At 48.0% G+C, this 13,673-nt stretch overlaps 1 protein-coding gene across 1 annotated transcript in view; it reads left to right on the plus strand.

Annotated features, from left to right (window-relative positions):
- RFX8 (regulatory factor X8) overlaps positions 1-13,673 on the plus strand; it is an 84,560-nt gene that overhangs the window by 53,737 nt on the left and 17,150 nt on the right. Inside the window, 6 exon segments of the mRNA XM_030888494.1 lie at positions 7,348-7,435; positions 7,996-8,049; positions 9,755-9,868; positions 11,413-11,464; positions 11,467-11,556; positions 13,290-13,348. Coding sequence (XP_030744354.1) covers positions 7,348-7,435; positions 7,996-8,049; positions 9,755-9,868; positions 11,413-11,464; positions 11,467-11,556; positions 13,290-13,348 — 457 coding nt within the window.

A 13,673-nucleotide genomic window follows, 5' to 3' on the forward strand; every position in this document is an offset into this window, starting at 1 on the left:
TCTGAGAGGCCCGGGAGCCCTGGTGGCACTGTCGGGTTAGCACTGGATTGTTACCAACAAGGTCGGTGGCTCAAACCCAACAGGTGCTCCATGGAGAAAGTCGAGCCTGTCTGCTCCTCTAACAATTGAGAGCCTCAGAAACCCTGAATGCGGTCACTGCTGGTTGAAGTCAACTTGCTGGCAGTGGGTTGGATTTGGGTGTAGTGCCCCAGTGACTCGCTGAAGGTGACAATTTCCTGGTAGAGTCAGATAAGAATGGGGAGGCTCCTTCTGAGCTCCTCTCTGTCCTGTTCTCCTCTCCATTCCTCACTTTGCCAGCCCCTCTTGGCCCCTCCCCTTATCACGCTATCAAGTCCGAACAGTCTAGCGCTCCCAGCCTAGTTCGAGCACTGTATTGCTCAGATGGCAGCTCACAAAATAAGGCAAATGATTTATTGGGCCACCCTGAGCCCCGATGTCACTCCTGAGCCGTTGGTGCGCACCTTTTTCTCTGTCTGTTCTCATGATTTGGCAGCGCAGTTTGTCGCAAGCCTCTGAGAGCAGATGGGAGAAGGCCTGTGTTTCGGGCTGGAAGCCCTTCCCTTCACAGCAAAGCCAGTTCTGGGTGCTTTGTGCGGTTGTATTGAAGCTGCATTTTAACCATGACTGTGCTTTTGATCACAGCCTAATAAATGTCCCAAAGGACTGAATTAGAACCACATGCAGAAAGGACTCAGTGGGGGGCACGGATACCCAGGACACAAGGCCATCTGGCTGACATCCGACTATTTCCATCTGAAACGGTGACCTCAAATCCTGCTGTGCCCTCGCCCACACTGCACACTCTTCTTGGGGGACAGAACCCAGTGGCGAGCACTGGTCTATCCCAGGCTCATTTCCTAGGCCCAGCCTCGCCTTGCCTGCCAGGCTCACTTGGCCCTGCTCGTTTGGCCCAAGCCTACCAGCTCCTCAGGGCACAGATGGCCTGGGCCTGGAGCCCCAAGTTCTCCATCTTGGGTAAAGCTTGTCTCAGCAATGATTCTTTCCACCTGCCTTTTGATTTGACTCTACCTTTGCCTTCTAATGTGTGCATAATTTCATTGATCTTTACTGCTATGGGGCCCAGGTAGTTTTAATAAATGAGTATGGTTTCGTCAAACCTATGTATTGTCCCATGTTTTGAGTGATTGACTGAATTGGAGGCAATTCCAGAAGGGGTCAGAGACACCCCTTTGAACATGCAAGCTGTCCCTGACTGGAGAGGAGGACTTTCTTGTTATTTACACACATGTCCCTATCTCTCTACATGGTTAAAGTACTTCCTCTACCCCTATTATTTTTGCTTCAGTGCATAAAATTCCCAGTTAGATGCTAGAAAAATGAACACAGCAGCTCACCCAGTGAGGATTCCTGTGTGACAATGAGGCCTTCATCCCCCTTCCTAACCCAGGTGAGAAGGGTAGCCCCACTCTCCTTCAAATTGCTGTTGACTTAAAGTCATAGCCGATATTGAACACATGGCACAAACTCTGGTTTCCTTTTAAAACGCAAAGTAATCGAGAGCTTTACCTGCTCCATTTGCTTCCCGGTTTGCCGGTGCAAGTGTTGAGAGGGATGAGTGACAGTGTGGAAGGTTTTTCCTGTTATTCTTTTACGTCTTGAAACCAGATCTTCTAGCCCCCACCTTTCTCTTTCTGAGTGTCCCATGAGATCATGACTGTCATCAAAAGAGTTTAATAAGTGCTGTCCAAAATTGGTGATGTGACGGCCCCAAGTAGAGCTTTCGTGAGCTTATCCAGCTGCTAAAGGACAAACATGTAAGCTATACCCTCAAAGAATAGGGTGGGGGAAATACAGGTGTGGTAGTTATATAGTCTGGTGTCAATTTGGGACTTGAGAGGATTAAGAATGAAGGGGTAGAGTCTAGTCTGTCAATCAGGTCATAGCCAATGAGACCTCTTTGTGGGCTTGACCTTCCCCTGAGGATTCTGGGAATTCCTGAATTTCCTCCTTGAAAGTGGGAGAGACTCTCTCTCTGCTCACTCCCTTGGAGACTCTCTACTGACAAGACACAATGAACTATGCTAATGCCCTGACCTGGAAAAGCCACATGGAGACCCCTGCCAGTGCTGAGATGCTTACAACGCTACTGGATCTACAAGAATTCCCACCCACTGGCCTGTGATCTTCCTGTGTTCAGCGTCATTGCATGTGTTTCATGAGACTGAACAGGACGTTACATATTGGTATCGGCCATAGGGGCTAATATCGGACTTATGGACTTGATCTGGACTGGGCTGAGATATTTTCTCAATATTCAATTGCTCTTGTATATAAACCTCTTTGTTATACACATATGAGTGTCTATGAATTTGTTTCTCTAGTCTACCTAGACTAACACAATAGGTTCCCTGATATACGGCATATGTTTCTATAATTCTATGAGGTGATGTATGTACTTCAACCATCAACCACGCACAGCATCTTCACAAGTCTTTGCAGAACATCTTATCTCCATTGCAGGCTGTCAACCCAAGAGAACAGACCTTGTTGGCGCTGACCACATTAATAGCTGCCCGCACCTAGTGACCCTAAAGGACAGGGTAGAACTGCCCCTATGGATTTCCAAGGGTATAACTCTTTTAAAAAAAAATAAATCATTTTATTGGGGCTCTTACAGCTCTAATAACAATCCATACATCCATTATATCAAGCACGTTTATACCTATGTTGCCATCATCATTTTCTAAACATTTTCTTTCTACTTGAGCCCTTAATATCAGCTCCTCTTATTTCCCTCCCTCTCCCACCCTCCCACCCTTGTGAACCTTTGATAAATTATAAGTTATTATTATTTTCATGTCTTATACCATCCGCTGTCTCTGTTCACCCTTGTTTCTATTGTTCATCCCCCTCCTGAGGGAGGGGTGTTAATACATCGATCATTGTGTTCAGTTTCCCCTTTCTCCCCCTCCTCCCCCCTTCTCCCTACCCTCAAATTATCACTATTTCCATTATTGTTCCTGTGGGGTTATCTGTCCTGGATTCCATGTGCTGAAAGCTCTTATCTGTACCAGTGTGCAAACTCTGGTCTAACTGGATTTGTAACGTAGAACTGGGGTCATGATAGTGGTGGTGAGGAAGCATTAAAGAACTAGAGGAATGTTGTGTGTTTCATCGGTGCTACACAGCACTCTGGCTGGCGCGTCCCTTCCTTGTGACCCTTCTGTGAGGGGATGTCCAAATGTCTACAGATGGGTTTTGGGTCTCCACGCCAAACCCCACCCCCACCCCAATTCGCATCTATATGATTGTTTGTGTGGGATCTTCTGATGACTGATACCTGATACTGTCAGCACCTCCTGATCACACAGACTGGTGTGTTTCTTCCATGTGGGCTTTGTTGCTTCACTGCTAGATGGTCGCTTGTTTAACTTCAAGCCTTTAAGATGCCAGTTGCTATATCTTCTAATAGCTAGACACCATCAACTCTCTTCAACACATTTGCTTATGCACCCATTTAGACTTCAGTGATCATGTCAGGAAGGTGAGCATCACAGAATGCCAGGTTATTAGAACAAAGTGTTCTTGCATTGAAGGAGGACTTGAGTAGAGGCCCAAAGTCTGTCTGCTACCTTAATACTTAACATATAAATATATGTACATAGAACTATATCCCTATTGTTATATATTAATATATTTACATATATATGCCTATATATATACCTCTATAAATGTTTTTTGCGTCCTAGTTCTTTCTTCTGTTTCCTTTTACTTTCCTCTTGTCCCACTATCGTGTTTGACCTTCATTTGGCTCTCAGTAATTCCTCTCAGCTACATTGCACTTGATCAAACCCCACCAGTCGAGGTATAACTCTTACTGAAGTAGAAAGTCTCACCTTTCCTCCATGGAGAAGCTGGTGGTTTTGAACTGCTGACTTTACCATTAGCAGCCCAACGTTCAACCACTATGCCACCAGGACTCCTGCAATTGACATAGTCGTCTATTAAGGATCCCTGGTGGTGCCGAAGGTTAATTGTTGGGTTCAAATCCACTCGCTGTTGAGTGAGAGAAGGCTGAGGCTATCTGTTCCCATAAGGGTTTACCATCTTGGACGCCCTATGAAGCAGTTCCACTCTGTACTGCAGGCTCGCTGTGAGGCAGAATCAACTTGGTGGCAGTGGGGTTTTTGTTTTAAAGAAAAGATGAGAAGATGAGAGTGGGTTTGTATTAAGACTCTGAGTCTGACTCTGTCGGTCCGCTTCTGAACTAGAGTATGATGTGGAAACAGTTACCGGATGGTTATCAAGTCCCACACCCCATTTTTCAGGTGGCATAATGGGTTACATGGGCTGAAAACTGCCAAGTCAGCAGTTTGAGCCCCCCAGCTGCTCCCTGGGAGGAAGGTTTTCTGCTCCTCTGAAGCCTTACTGTCCCAGAAACCCACAAAGGCAGTTCTACCCTGGCACATAGGGTTGCTGTGAGATGGAATTGACCCAACAGCCCGCAACAGTGACACACGGGAATAAAATACAGTGTCTTGGTGGGGAACAAAAAACAACTAGTATAATGTTGAATAGGCAAAGTAGACTATACATAGCTTGGTAACTCACAGTAGGAGGTGATGATCCAGAGTGGTGGTGATTAGAGGAGGCGGTATTAGTTTTCCAGGCAGCCCTGGTGGCATAGTGGTTATGCATTGGGCTGTTAACCGGAAGGCTAGCAGGTCAAAACCACCAGCCATTCCAAGGGAGAAAGATGAGGCTTTCTACTCCTGTAAAGATTTATAGTCTTGGAAACCCCCAGGGGCAGCTCTACTGTGTCCTATGAGGTCACTCCGAGTCGGTGATGTATTAGTTTTCAATTGTTACTTTAATAAGTTATCACACACTCCACCAGAATGCTCCTTAGACACAAGGAGGGCAAGAGTTTGCCTTATGTACGTTGGGCATGTTATCAGGAGGGAGAGACCAGTCTCTAGAAAGGACACCAGGCATGGCAAAGTAGAGGGGCAGCGAACAGGAGGAAGACTCTAGACCAGCTGGATGGACACAGCGGCTGCACCAATGAGTTCAAACATAGCAACGGTGGTTGGCAGTGCTACATTCTGCTGTCCTATGAGTTGGAAGTGGCTCCGTGGCTCTTTTTACAACAATCGTGGCTGGAAACTGTGAAAATGTCCACTCTTCTGTTTCTGTAGGCTGCAGAACACAGGTCTCCCTGCCCCAGATCAAGGTGCCAGGAGGACGTGTGCCTCCTCCAGAGGCTCTACGGGCAAGTCCGGTGCCCAGCCTGTCCTGTTTCTAAAGGAGCACTGGTTGGGCAGTGGGTAAAGCACTGGGCTGTTCACTGAAAGGTTAATGGCTTGGACCCACCGTGGGGAAAAGATGAGGCAGGTGGCTCCTATAAAGCTTTGCAGTCTCAGAAACCCCTATGTAGGAATGTTATGTGTTGGAATCAACTCAACAGCACTGGGTTTTTTTAAAAGAGGGGCCAGTAATCCTTCCAGGACTAGTTCCAGGGTAGAGTGGTAAGCAAGCTAACAGTTCCCAAGGATAGCCATATCTGAATTCCAGGAACCTGTGAATTCCAGGAACTGACTTGATAGATGTGTTAAGCTAAAGACCTTGAGATGGGAAGGCTAGCCTGGATTCTCCAGGTAAGCTCAGTTTAATTACAGGCATCTTCAAATCACAGAAAATTTCTCACCTACACAGACACATGATAACCCGAGGCAGATGCATGCAGTCCAATGTTACTGGCTTTGAAGATGCGGGTGGGGTAGCCGAAAGCCAAGAAATGTGAGCAGCCTCCACACCACCACCCACCCCCTGCCGCCACGGCCCCACTAGAACTCCTTGATTCCTCTCTGAAGGGGGATGTTCACCTTGAGGGAGTGGCCTGCAGTATACCTGGGAGGGAGGGCGGGATGCTGAAAAGCAGCCATCTCTGGGTGAGAGAGGTGAAGAGGTCCAGATGATGGAAAGGCTGGGCGATCTTGATTCAATCCAGGGGGCGATAGGACACCATCAATGAATCTGCAGAAAGAGAAAGGACGCATTTGCTTTGGGACAGTCATTCTGAAAGCAGTGTTCTCCAGGATGCAGGAGGGAGGAAAGGCATCCAGGAGAACCGATGGGGTAATTCAGAGGAAGCAGATGGCACCTGCAGGAGCCTGGTGACGGCAGGAAGTTGTCCCTTATATCCACAGGCGCTGGCACGTGTTGATACTCAGTAAACCTTTGCTGAAGAAATTAATGGTCATATATCTAAGGGTTTCTTTTAGAATTGTTATCATTCCTTCTAAAGGAGCCCTTGGTACCTCAGTGAGTTACGAGTTGGGCTGCTTCCTTCAAGGTCAACAGTTTGAAATCACCAGCTGCTCCAAGGGCGAATGATGCGGCTTTCTACTCCTGTGATGAGTTGAGTCTCAGAATCCCACACGGGCAGTTCGACTTTGTCCTACAGGGTCGCTCTGAGTCAGAGTGGACTTGATGGCAATGGCTTTGAGTTAATCATCCGAATGGCATTTCTTGAGTCCACTGAAAATCCTATACTGTGTTTAATAGTACCGGGGAAATCTGAAAGCAGTCCTCAGGTACGTGACCAAGAGTTAAGTACCTGATTACTACCCAACAGCTCCAGCCACCCAAGGACGCTTTTTGGAAGAAAGGCCTGACAGTCCACTTCTGACTGGTCACAACCAGGAAAACCCTCCAGGGAGGGACTCCACTTTGCACATTCGAGGTTGCCAGGAGTCAGCGGGGAGTCGGTGTTCATCAGCTCTGTGTCCGTTTGTGTTGTTTTTGGTGGAAATCGAAATAGAATTCCCCGTCCCCCACACTTTTTTTTGGCGGGGTTCCTGCTAAATAAATTTCCCCAAACCAGAATCGACCTCGCTTGTTTTGCCACTGGCTGACTGTCTTCTCTTGCAGAGCAGAGGAAAACCTTAGCAGTTCCGAGTCATAGCTTCCCTTTGAATTTCAGACTGTTTATGTTGTACAGAGACAGTGTTGTTATCGTCAACGCTCTCTTGTGAACGGAGTGAAGGTTTTGTTTGGTGACACGTGTTTTGTTTCAGCCACTGGCTGCATTCCCCACAGTAACGTTTCCCAGCACCTGTTGGTTAAGAGCCAACTGCTTTAACTGCTGCTCCACCAGGGCCCCTCTACTGACCATTGTTTATCAAGTCATAGAGGCAGGTTGACATCATTTGGAGGGAGAGAAGGAGGGAACGTTACCATAATAGATAGCAATATGATTGCTACTTGGTTTATGTGCAATAAAAAAAAACTCACAACATTTAACTTTAAGGAAATAATCCATTGCATGAATTCTTTCTATTTTGAAACCCATTCACTGGTAAGGACGGACCCAGTTGAATCCCCTTTGTCTGAACTCAGGAGATGTCCATTTTGGGAGCAAACGCTGGCAAAGAAAGACTCCTGTAAAATGGTAGGTTTGCAATCACGGGGGAGATTAGCTTTTCATACCATGTGGTCCATAGGACATTAGATGTCTTCTTATTCTGCTTTTGGTCACAGCCTTCTCCCAGGCCTGTGGAAGCCACCATGCCCTCCAGGGTTCAGTGGTGGTAAGAACGCTCCGACCTTCTGGTCACGTCCTATAGAGATGCTCAGTGGGGGCCCACACTGGAGAGAAAGTCCCTGCCCTCACAGAGAAGGGAACAGATGGGTGGATTTTTCTAGAAACCAGGGCTAGAAATGAGGGAGAAAATTGGGGTTGATGGTTTAGGGAGAAAGAAAACAGTGTTGCTGGCTTTGTAGAAGGTAGCGCAGACGCTGGAACCATCGGAGTTACAGCTTTGAAGTTCAAGCTGCTCACACTGGAAGCCAGGAAGGCACGCACGACACTAGGTCGGTGAAATGCACGGCGGCCAACGGCAGAGCCCAGCTGTTGTCTTCCTAGAATGGCCACGAGAGCAACCCCGAGGGCTTGGGAAAGATCTTTCTGGAAATGACCCACAGCCGATTCATTTTCCATGTCCTTCCTAGATGGCTTTTCTTGGGGATGAATACTGCAATTAGTGTCAAGATATTTCACAAATTGTGAGGAACCAAGATCTTGAGAGGGTAAGGTTTTATCCGTAAAATAAAGGCAATTCTGCCTCATTATGGACCATTTCCTTACTGGCCCATTCAAGGGGCATCTAGTAGCAATCCATGGGGCAGAAATACTTGGCACGCAGCTATTTTGTAATATTTTGAAGGTGATATAGGTATTCCGTTTAAGAATTCGGCAAGTCTCCAAAGTGTTCATAATAATAACTTGATGTCTTAAATCAAAGTGCCAACCTTTTAGAGATTCCAACTCCAGCTATTTTTTAAAATTAAGCATTGCTAACATTATTTACCTCGGAATTTCCGGTAATGCTGACGAGCCACCTGATTGTCAATGCTAACTGAAAAGATAAGCAAGGCTTTCAGGGGTCTGACTTGAGGAGTGATTGGTCATGAGCAGCGTGGATAAGTCCTCTGACAGTTCTGAAGTTTCTCCTCTGGAATACATAGGGATGTGGTTTGTTTTCCTCAGGGCTGTAATGCGAACGATCCACCTTCTGCTGATAATATTCACCCAGCAGGAGTACATCTAGTGCTCTCAGTGTACAGCATGACAGTGAAGGCAACACTAAAATGCATTCAGAAGGACCCCTACCCTACTGATGGCATGTTATAAATATCCATCCACTTTGGGGGCCAGACGCGCCCCTTTCTTCACTCACTCCTCAAACATTGAGTTAATCCTTACCCTCTATAAACTGGTACCATTTCTGAAACTGAGGAGGTATTCTTCACCAGGCCTGAGAGGCTCACAGCCTGGTAATAAAAGGAACATTATAGGCCTATAAATAAGATAATCTGGCTGAGTGTCAGCAAGAAGTACTTCGCTTGGTGCACATAACTAATATACTCAACTGCTAACCAAAGGGTTGGCAGTTCAAGTCCACTCACAGATGTGTCAGAAGAGGGCTCTACTTTCCCACTTCTGAGAAATGGGCCATTGGAAACGCCGTGGAGCCCAGTTCCACACCGGCCCACAAGGAGTTGCCAGGAGTCAGAATCAACCGGGCAACAACTGGGTTTCGTGTCAGGGAAGAGACAACTGGGCTGAAACTCCCCAGAGGCAAACACTTTTGTTGTCTGGAAAGTCAGATTGGCCACCCGATTTCACAAGGGAATCTGAAAAGGCAACATGGGGAATGGGGTAGCAGGCATGATGGGAAAGCAGGGCAGAGGGAGAAAGAAAGGTCCCATTTGGTTGGTTCCTAGAGACCTTCCCATAATCTTTACAGAAGGCTCCTGAGTAGAATCCCACCCATCCTTAGGTGGATTCTAACTTAATGTCAAGAGAAGGCCTCTTGAATTAAGTACGGTTACACATCTTTCCGAGCTGAAGGATGATTGAGGGAGTGCGCCGCCAAGCTATTGTCTGGTCCCTGTGGTCCACTCCGCATCCTATTATAATCAACTGGGGCCCCCTTGTGGCCAGAACCACGTGGCCTCCCAGAGTTCCTCAGGAAGACACGTTCCACCACGTGATCCCACCCTTGCGGGACAAGCACTCTTGTGTCCAGGAAAGAAGACTAGCAAATTACAGCTGGGAAAAGCTGATCTGGCAAAGAGCTTTCTTTCTATCTGTTGGAACAAAATTGCATCCTACTCTCAGTTGGGGCTGACCGAGCGTCTATGGGGGATTAGTCCCACTAAGCACACAAAAGGAGTCTTTGGCGATGTGTTCTGTTATTGACATCAGGTGGGGGATTTGATGACTTCCTTCTGGAAATCTCTGCAACAAGATGCAATCGTGTTTATGCCTCTGCCTGATGTGTGCCAGCTCTTTAAATGCTATGACGTGCAGCTGTACAAAGTAGGGAGACGTTTGTTTCGACCTCGGGTCCCTAACCTTTTTAAAGAAATTGATACCAAATGCTGGGGTCACAGCCCCGTCCCTTCCTCTCTGCAATCTCCGTGGATGGACATCAAGTGCTCAGAAGAGTCAATGGTGGGGTTGATGGACCGTGCGCCGTTTGATTTCCACCCATCTTCCAACTTTTCTCTTTGAATCCAGAGAATGCCTGCCTGTTTGACCTCGGGCAAAGAAAATGCCAACGCACAGCTGGCCCGTGGGATCCAGAACCAGTGGACCCTCCATTATGTGAAATGTGTTTCTTTACCAACTTCAGCAAAATTATATATATTTTTTAATGAGTAGTTGGAATAACTGCTTTGGAAGCAATGTGATTGCCAATCTTAAGGGACTAACTGAAAAGTAATTCTTTTACTAGGCGAGGACAGAGGTCAAGAATACTTCATTCTACAGTAAAAATGCATCCTTCTTCAACTAGTCAGGAACCTCACCTTGTGTTTTATTTTTTAGGAAATAACCTTTTCTTTTTCTAACCTGCCGGGAATGAGCCATCGTTTGTTTCTCAACAACGCGCCCACGGGTGGGCACTTAGGTGGCTTCCGTCCCTCGTTGTTGTGAGCAATGTGATGATGGGTGTGCATCTATCAATCTGTGTCGCGGCTCTGATTTCTCAGGACGTGTGCTGAGCATTGGGGTTGCCGGAGCACATGGGATTTGAACTCGCACCTCTGTAAGGACGCGCTGACCAGGTGCTGTGGTGCCTGCGCACGCCCCTTTACAGCAGTCTCTCCAGCCGCCGTCGTTCCCTGGTTGCTTAAACTTTGCTATCAATATTAGGATGAGAAGACATCTCCTTGTTATTAGGATCGGCAAGGGAGCCCTGGTAGTATAGTGATTACGCATTGGGCTGCTAACCTCAAGGTCAGCAGTTCGAAATCACTGGTCCTCTGAAAGAGAAAGACAAAGCTTTCTACTCCCATAAAGAGTTACAGTCCTGGAAACCCATGGCGGGGAGTTCTGCCTGGTTCTACAGTGCCGCTATGAGTGGGAACCCCTCGAGGGCTGGGAGTGTGCGTGAGAGAGGGAGTGGATAATGAGCACTAGTGGTTCTTCCCGTTCTGTTGGCCACCTGGATGGCTTCTCGGTGAGTGGTCTGCTCATGTCCTCTGGCCACATTCCCATTGGGTTGTCTTTTTTCTTGTTGAGCTTTTGACGTTTTCGATACCGTTTAGAGATGAATCCCTTATCCAGGGTGGCATGGCCCCACAATTGTTCCCAGCTGGTGAATGCTATCATTTGTTTTTCATTCGAATCAGTGATCCGTCATCTTTTCATCTTTGAAAACACTCACCTCTGGCCCCATCGACCGATTTCATCCATGCTAACGAGCGAGCGGTTCAGGCGGAGCGGTGGCTGCCCTGCAGACCAGGTAGGGGCCTGTGTCAGGGACCTGTTTGTAGGCATCTTGGTGTGTGACGCACGGACCCTTCGGTCCCTTGTAATGAGAGCAGCAGATTCACGATGTCTTGACTCTTTCTTGGCAGGGAATCGAGGACATTCTCCTGCATGCCTTTTTGGAAGATGTTCCCTTTCAGTACCTGTGCAGTTATTTAGTAAGAAATTCAAGGTGTGGCTCCTTAATGCGTTGGAAGGCTCCCCAGCCCTCTTACAGATTTCAAAAGGCAAAGGTAGGTTTCCGTGAAAAGAGTAAAGGGGTTCTGTCAGAGTACAAAGTATCCAGCTTTCAAACTGGGGGCAGGGCATCTCAGAAGCGGAATAATTTCCTTTTCCCCTCATGTGCAAAATGCCAGCCCATAAACCTGGCCCGTTCACAGTGCCTTTTTCTTCAGGGCCAGTGATGGACCTGGGTGCTGATTCGGTCATGCCTTTTGACTGCTTCCTGATCAAAGGGACTTTGATGAGCCCAAAGAGTTAGGGAACCCCCTGGAGAATGCAAACAGTTAAGTGCTCAACTGCAAACAGAAAGCTTGGCAGCTTGGACCTGTTTCAGAGGTGCGTCAAAAGAAAGGCCGGGTGACCTGCTTTCCCAAAGCCACAGCTTTGAGAACCCTCCTCTGCACATTTAGGTTGCCCTGAGATACAGTTGATGCTGCAGCAACGGGTGTGAGTTTTACTGAGGGGCTGGAGATGTGGGAAAAGTGCTTCTAGCTGCCCTGTTGGACAGAAAAACCATCTCTGTATAGCCGGCCTGGCCCAGGGGTCTCCCATGTCAAACATCTCTCTGAGGACGGCCAATCGTTCATTCTCAGGCTCACAGTACTGCTCTCTGTGCCTGAACTGCCCTCGCCTCCTCCAGCCTCATCGCCCTGGCTAGTTCCTCTTAAAAGAAGCCTGCCTGATATCTTTTCCCAATGGACTTCCCCAGGCCTCAGCCCAGCAGCTCCTCTTCCCTGGCTCCCACAGTGATTGGCATATCTGGTGGCCTGTCCTAGAGGTGCCCTGGTGGCACATTGGTTATGCTTTGGCCTGCTCAATGCAGCTCAGCAGTTTGAAACCACCAGCCGCTCTGTGGGAGAAAAATGGGTGTTTCTACTCCCGTGAAGAGTTACAGTCTCAGAATCCCACTGAAGCAGTTCTACCCTGTCCTTGGGAATGTTTGTCAAAGAACGGACAGCTCCGCTTCAGAGAAGCACACCCTCATGCCTGACGTGTTCTTTCTTCTGGTTTCTAATCGTCGTCCTCGGCGGTCCCTGAGGGGCACACACAGTGAGCACGCAGCTCTCCGGCCAGACAGGAGAGAGGGCTGAGTCTACACAGAGATGCCCTGTGGGAAAGATCTGGTGACCCCTGCCCCGTGTCAGCCATGGGAAACCACGTGGTGCACAGTTGTGTGCTGACACACAGGGGCCCCGGGAGCCAGGGTCCATTCAGCAGCCACTGCTCGGTGTGAGCAGGCTTCCAAAGGTGTCTGGGAAAACTCCATTGTCTCTCCAATCCATTTCTTCTCAAGCTTTTCGAACTCCCCCCTTGTTCTGTGTTGTTGGTTTGGCCTCTGTTTCCATCCTGCCCTGACCTTGGATATTTTTCAAGGAGTGTGCAAGAGAGACGATGACGACGACCTCAAGGGTGTTCAGGGTTACCAGGAAATCATCATCTTAAACGCCCTGGGGCACCCATGTCACATGCTAGGACCATATGCTTTTGATGGGCATGGGGACATTTCCATCAAATGGTTTCTGCCACAATTTGGCTAGCTGTTCAGGAATGGGTTGGCAGACAGCAAGAGTGTGGGTGAGCTTACTGAGACTCTGTGACCAGGAGGCCTCCTTTGTGGAAGGAAGTGACCCTGGCCCCCTTTCTTCTCCATCATTCGCCCATGTGGGCCCCCTTTTCTCCTCTGTCATTCATAAGAGTTTGACGTTATCGCATCAGGAATAGCCCTGTGCATTGTTCTACTCAGAAGGGACTGTGTTTGTCAAAAGACTACGAAGAAAGACGTACCTTTCCAACATGGCCAAGGTGCGTGTCAGCCAACCCAACAGCAGGGGACAACGCAGTCTCCTGAAGTGACAGCTGAGAGCTGCATTTATCTCCTAAGAGCAAGTAGCCGAGTTCTTGCAGTGGGATAAGGGCTTAGAGCAGTGGTTCTCAACCTGCGGGTCATGACCCCTTTGGGGTTGCCAGAGTCAAACAGTAGCAAAATGACAGGGATGAAGTAGCAATGAAAATAATGTTATGGTTGAGGGAGGAGGGTCACCACAACATGAGGACCTGTATGAAAGGGTCACGGCATTAGGAAGGTGGAGAACCCCTGTTTTAGAGTGTCCCCATTTCACTGAAGAGA

The sequence above is a fragment of the Echinops telfairi genome, unplaced genomic scaffold (genome assembly GCF_000313985.2).
Source record: "Echinops telfairi isolate 266 unplaced genomic scaffold, ASM31398v2 ScPeMD7_7467;HRSCAF=8505_1, whole genome shotgun sequence".
In the NCBI taxonomy this organism is placed as follows: Eukaryota; Metazoa; Chordata; class Mammalia; order Afrosoricida; family Tenrecidae; genus Echinops; species Echinops telfairi.